The sequence below is a fragment of the Setaria italica genome, unplaced genomic scaffold (genome assembly GCF_000263155.2).
Source record: "Setaria italica strain Yugu1 unplaced genomic scaffold, Setaria_italica_v2.0 scaffold_75, whole genome shotgun sequence".
Classification (NCBI taxonomy): Eukaryota; Viridiplantae; Streptophyta; class Magnoliopsida; order Poales; family Poaceae; genus Setaria; species Setaria italica.
Window position 1 is genome coordinate 8,325 of NW_014576786.1, and position 5,424 is coordinate 13,748.

At 51.1% G+C, this 5,424-nt stretch overlaps 1 protein-coding gene across 1 annotated transcript; it reads left to right on the forward strand.

Moving 5' to 3' along the window:
• Positions 1–4,402: 4,402 nt before the first annotated feature.
• LOC101754098 (ervatamin-C) lies at positions 4,403–5,396 on the forward strand (the record flags this gene model as incomplete). The annotated part of the gene is made up of 1 exon (XM_004987327.1): positions 4,403–5,396. A coding segment is annotated over exon 1 (994 nt), but the record flags the coding sequence as incomplete, so codon positions are not given.
• Between the last annotated feature and the right edge of the window lie 28 nt (positions 5,397–5,424).

A 5,424-nucleotide genomic window follows, 5' to 3' on the forward strand; every position in this document is an offset into this window, starting at 1 on the left:
GACCGGAACATCAATCAAGGAAAGCCCTGCCTCGATAATGTTGTCCCTGACTGCACATGCACACTGGCAGAACGACCGGAACATCAATTAAGGAAAGCCCTGCCTCGATAATGGAATGGATGGAGCTGTCACGCTGCGCAAGCGCAATCACTCTCGCTTCGCTTGTGACTCGATCGATCCCAGCGTCCACCTGTGTGTGAGAGCGGATGATCGATCGCAAGGTCGGCAAGGACACAGCTAGCGCCTGTATGTGCACCAAGCCAGGGAGCACTGGCTCGCCGGTGCCAGATCAAGAAGCGCGCGCCCACACGTCCGTCATGCATGGATGAGCCGAGCCGGCCATGTACACCAGCGACGCGACGCGCGGCCGACGGCCCGGCAGCTGTGGTAAACGGCATGAGACCAGAACATTGGACCGACGCGCCTGGAGACCGACCGGAGACTGGTATCCATCGGATACGGCCGCCTCTGCCAAATGTTCAGGCGAATTGAACCACCCTAGCTAACCTTTGCTACGATGTTCATTCGAGTGGGTTTTGCTGACTGCCGCTACTACTTGTAAGAAGCTGCCCAAAATCTGGGATGTGTAATATATACTCTGTTCTTTATTTCGACCGATCAAGGTAAACCAACACACCTGACCTGCTGGGCAACTGAAATGATGCATCAGGATCAGATCATCGCAACCAACAGTAGATGACCAAACCTCTCGTCCTATGTGAAAGAGTTATAAGTGCGTACTAATTCCATGAGCTTTTTTTCGGTACCTTATACTGGGGTATACTAGTGCTCGAAAAGGGGAACTTGTATATAAACATCCCATTGAAATGTTCACTAGTGGTATGGGTAGTATATATATAGCTACTATAAGGGTAATATGGGAAAAGAACAAAAATGACATCACGATAATACATTTTTGACACTAAAAATCTGCCCTTGTAAGAGAGACAATTAATACATATGTAATTATTACTAAATTTAAAAACCCTTAAAAATGGTTGGTTTGATCTCCTCTATACTATATACTACCGAATAGTAGTATAAGGCACCGTCAAAAAGCTCAATTCCTTCGCTTCCACCACAATGAAAGTTTTAATTTCATGCAGCATTCATGTACTCAGCGAGAGAGCATTTTACCCACATGTAGTCTTGACATGGAACTCATCTCCCTGTTAATCCCAAGAAATAATTATTGACAACCTGAATAAATCTATTTTGTGGAAGATCGTTAAGGGTAATTCAGAGGAGAGACAGGTCAGGCTGCTCACAGTGACACTGATGATGCAACTGTCCTGCGTTAGCAGTAGCTTTCAGCTGATTCACTTCTTCCCTTCTGCTGAATCATTACCTGATCCCGTCACCACCGGTACCTTCCCTTCAGAGAGAGAGACAGAGGTCACCAGAAGCCAGAAAGGTACCTTTTCTTCTCTTTGCTAATTAATTGTTGCCACAGATTACCTAGGCCAGACTCTAGGCATCATCATCCATGTGAATCACAAGGATGGATTTATGCACCTTTGCTTCTTGCATTGCTTGTACAGAAAAGTTACAGTAGAGCTGCTACCTATAGACTGCTTCACTTTAGAGAACTTGAGATATGAAGATTAGCGCTTAGCTAATTTTATTTCATTTCTCAAGCATCATTGATGGTTCCATTTGTGATCATATATGTAATAACATCAACTAGCAGAATTCTACAAATTGGCTTGGTCAGTGATGAAAGAAGACATCCTGGCCGCTTTTGATGCCTTCTACGGAGTAGCTTGTGGTCGACTGCACAAACTTAATGGGGGCATTCATCACTTTGTTACCCAAGGGACAGCAGCTAAAGTCACCATCAGACTACAGGCCTATTAGTTTGATACATAGTTTTGCTAAGCTTATTGCTAAGCTTTTGGCCAACAGGCTAGCGCCTGAACTTGAGCACTTAGTGGATGTAAATCAAAGCGCCTTCATTAAGAAGAGATCCATCCATGACAGTTTCAAGTTTGTAGAGCAAGCTGCTAGATCATTACACAAGAAGAAAAAAGCCTTTGTGCTGCTCAAGTTGGATATCTCAAAGGCATTTGACACGGTTTGTTGGTCGCTCATGCTGCAGGTCCTGCAAGCCCTGGGTTTTGGGGGAAAATTTCGAGATTGGGTATCTATACTGGTATCAACAGCCACAACAAGGGTATTAGTCAACGGAGTGCCAGGAGGTGTTATTCGCAATATGAGGGGGCTACGGCAGGGGGACCCCCTGTCCCCCATGATCTTCATCCTTCTTATGGAGATGCTGCACCGTCTGTTCAAAAGAGCAGTCCAGCAAGGTGTTTTGGCTGCACCGGCCGATCATGGCATACAACACCAATGTTCTTTATATGCAGACGACGTGATCCTTTTCACTTCACCGACAATTCAGGACATGGTCACGGTTAGGGAAATTTTACTCTTCTTTGAAAATGCGTCTGGCCTGCACACCAATTTTCAGAAAAGCTTGGTGGTGCCCATAGCATGCTCTCGACAGCAGATTGAAGCAATCACTGAAATTTTGCTAGCCAGGGTTTCTGAATTTCCCATTCAATATTTGGGGCTACCATTGACAATTGGCAGATTAAGGAAGGCACACTTCCAACCGTTGATCGACCGAGTAACAGCTAGTATGCCTACATGGAAGGCGCCATTGATGAACAAAGCCGGCCGACTGACAACAGTTAGGGTGGTCATGACTTCAATACCTATTCACACACTCATTTCATTAAAAATGCCAGGGTCCTAGAGGAGATTGACAAAAGGCGTCGCGGTTTCCTGTGGACTGGCAAAGAAAAAGCCTTAGGTGCTCACTATACGGTTGCCTGGCCAACAGTTTGCAGGCCTACTGACTATGGCGGCTTGGGTCTATTGGACCTCAGGCTAGCGTCCTTCGCCCTCCGTCTATGATGGCTATGGCTGAAGAAGACTGACGCGAACCGGCCTTGGAAGAACCTGCAATTGGAGTTTGCCCGAGACATTGTTCTTCAGCACATGTTCCAGGCTTCCATTCAGATACAGCTTGGGATGGCAATTTGGCGCTCTTTTGGTAGGATGCTTGTCTAGGACAATCTTCACCCTCTATTCTGGCACCAGATCTCTGTAACTTGATCGCGCCGCAGGTGAAAAGAACAAGGACGGTCGCACAGGCGTTGCACCAGAAGCAATGGATTCTAGACTTTGCCGGATGCGCTACAGCGCCTGCTCTTACACAATATGTTCTTCTCTGGCACAAACTAGCCAATGTTCATCTAATCCAGGGAGTTGAAGACCGAGTCTTGTGGAGATGGGACGCCTCTGGAGTTCTGCTCGTTCAGCCTACTGCGCCGTCTTTTGTGGAGCCACAAAGTTCGCTGCCGCTAAGCTGATTTGGAAATCATGGGCACCAATGAAAGTGATTTTTTTCATCTGGTTGGCAGTTAAGGAGCAGTTGTAGACGGTTGATAGAAGACATCGACATGGGTTACAGGGAAACGCGGAGTGTACATTCTGTGAACAAGAGCTAGAAACGGCAGTGCACTTGCTAGCTGCTTGCCCTTACACAAAGGAGGTTTGGCACATCGTCTCGACAGTGCTGCACATACAGAACACCACCTCACTGGCTGAAACCTACTTAACAGACTACTGGGTGCATAAGCGGCGAGCCATGAGCAGATCACTAAGAAAAGGGATGGACTCCTTGTTTATGTTGATCTCCTGGACAATTTGGAAACAGCGCAACGACAGAAACTTTGATAGAGCCCCAAAAAGAAATCCTCTGCAACTAACTGAGCTAATCCGAGAACGAGCTGTTGATTGGTGCGCGGCAGGAGCAAAACACTTAGCAATGTTCCAATGGCCGCGACAACAGCAGGACGACGCTGAAGCAACGGTACCTTAGTGGTTTCTTACCCTGACCTTTGTGTTTAAACGGATGTAAATAAGTTGCCATGTAAGCTCAAGCTACATTTCAAAACCATGTGCGTGAGCCCGGTAGGCCCGCGTTGTAACAATTCTACTCATTCTTCTTAATACAAAGGTACGCAGCTCTCCTGCGTATTCTCGAAAAACATAACATCAACTAGCCTAGTAGTTGATGAGCTGATGATACAGGAACAGGTAGTCCACACTCATCACTCACCACTCAGCACATAGATAGGGTTCAAATGTTAGCCAGCCAAGCCTGCAGCCCATCGCAAACGGACCCGCACGTCCATGCGGCGGCCTATTTCGACGCGCACGGCACCACCACACCCTCGCCGGCCGGCTCGCCCTGGTCCGTGTGCCGTGGCCCCGGTCCGCCCGCCGCTGCCGCCAGCCCCCGCTCGCTCATTGCGCTGGGCAGGATAAAGGGGGACCGACCCTTTGAAGAAGCGCGCGCTCCCACGGCATCTGCAGAGCAGAGCGAGACACCATGGTCAAGAAGCTCGTCGCGCTTGGCGTGGCGCTGGCGTTGCTAGCGCTGCTGGAGCCGGCGGTCGCCGGCGTCAAGTTCACCGACGAGGACCTCAAGTCCGAGGAGTCCCTGTGGCGCCTCTACGAGCGATGGGGCGCGCGCTACAACGTGACGCGCCACCCCGTCGACAAGCTGCGCCGGTTCGCCTTCTTCAAGGACTCGGCGCGGCACGTCCATCTCCATGCGACAGCAGCAGGCCAGGCGCCGGGGCTGAACGGCTTCGCCGACCTCACCAACGACGAGTTCAACCGCTACTACAAGTGCAACATGCTGGAGGCCGGCGCTCGGCGCACTTTGCCCGTGAGGAGGCGCGGCGACGGGTCCCTCCCTCTCCCCATCTCCATCGACTGGCGCATTAAGAGCTGTGGCACAGGCCCGTGCCTCAGTCCGGTCAAGTCCCAGGGCGTCTGCGGCTCCTGCTGGGCATTCACCGCGACGGGGGCGATGGAGAGCCACTACACCATCCAAGGGGCCAAGGACAACCGGGGCCTGGTTGACCTGTCGGAGCAGGAGCTCGTCGACTGCGACACCCACAGCATCGGCTGCAAAGGCGGCGAAGTCGACTATGCCTTCGACTACATCATCGCCAAGCAGGGCCTGGCGTCGTTGGCCTCCTACCCGTACACGGCAACGAATGGCACATGCCAGGCCGCCGGCAAACCGCGCGTGGATCTCCTCCTCCGGGTGTACGAGACGGTGCCCGCCAACGACGAGTTTCAGATGCTGCAGGCCGTCACCTACGGGCCCGTCGGGGTGTCAATCGCCGTCGGACCAAACAACCTCGAGTTCAGATACTACGACGGTGGCATCTACTCGGGGCCGTGCGGAGTGGCGAATGATCATGCCATCCTGCTCGTCGGCTACGAGAGCAACCTCTACGTTCTGAAGAATTCGTACGGAGAGCGCTGGGGGGACGACGGCTACATGTACCTCAAGCGCGATCACGGGAAAAGTGCCCGCGGCACCTGCGGCATCTCAGC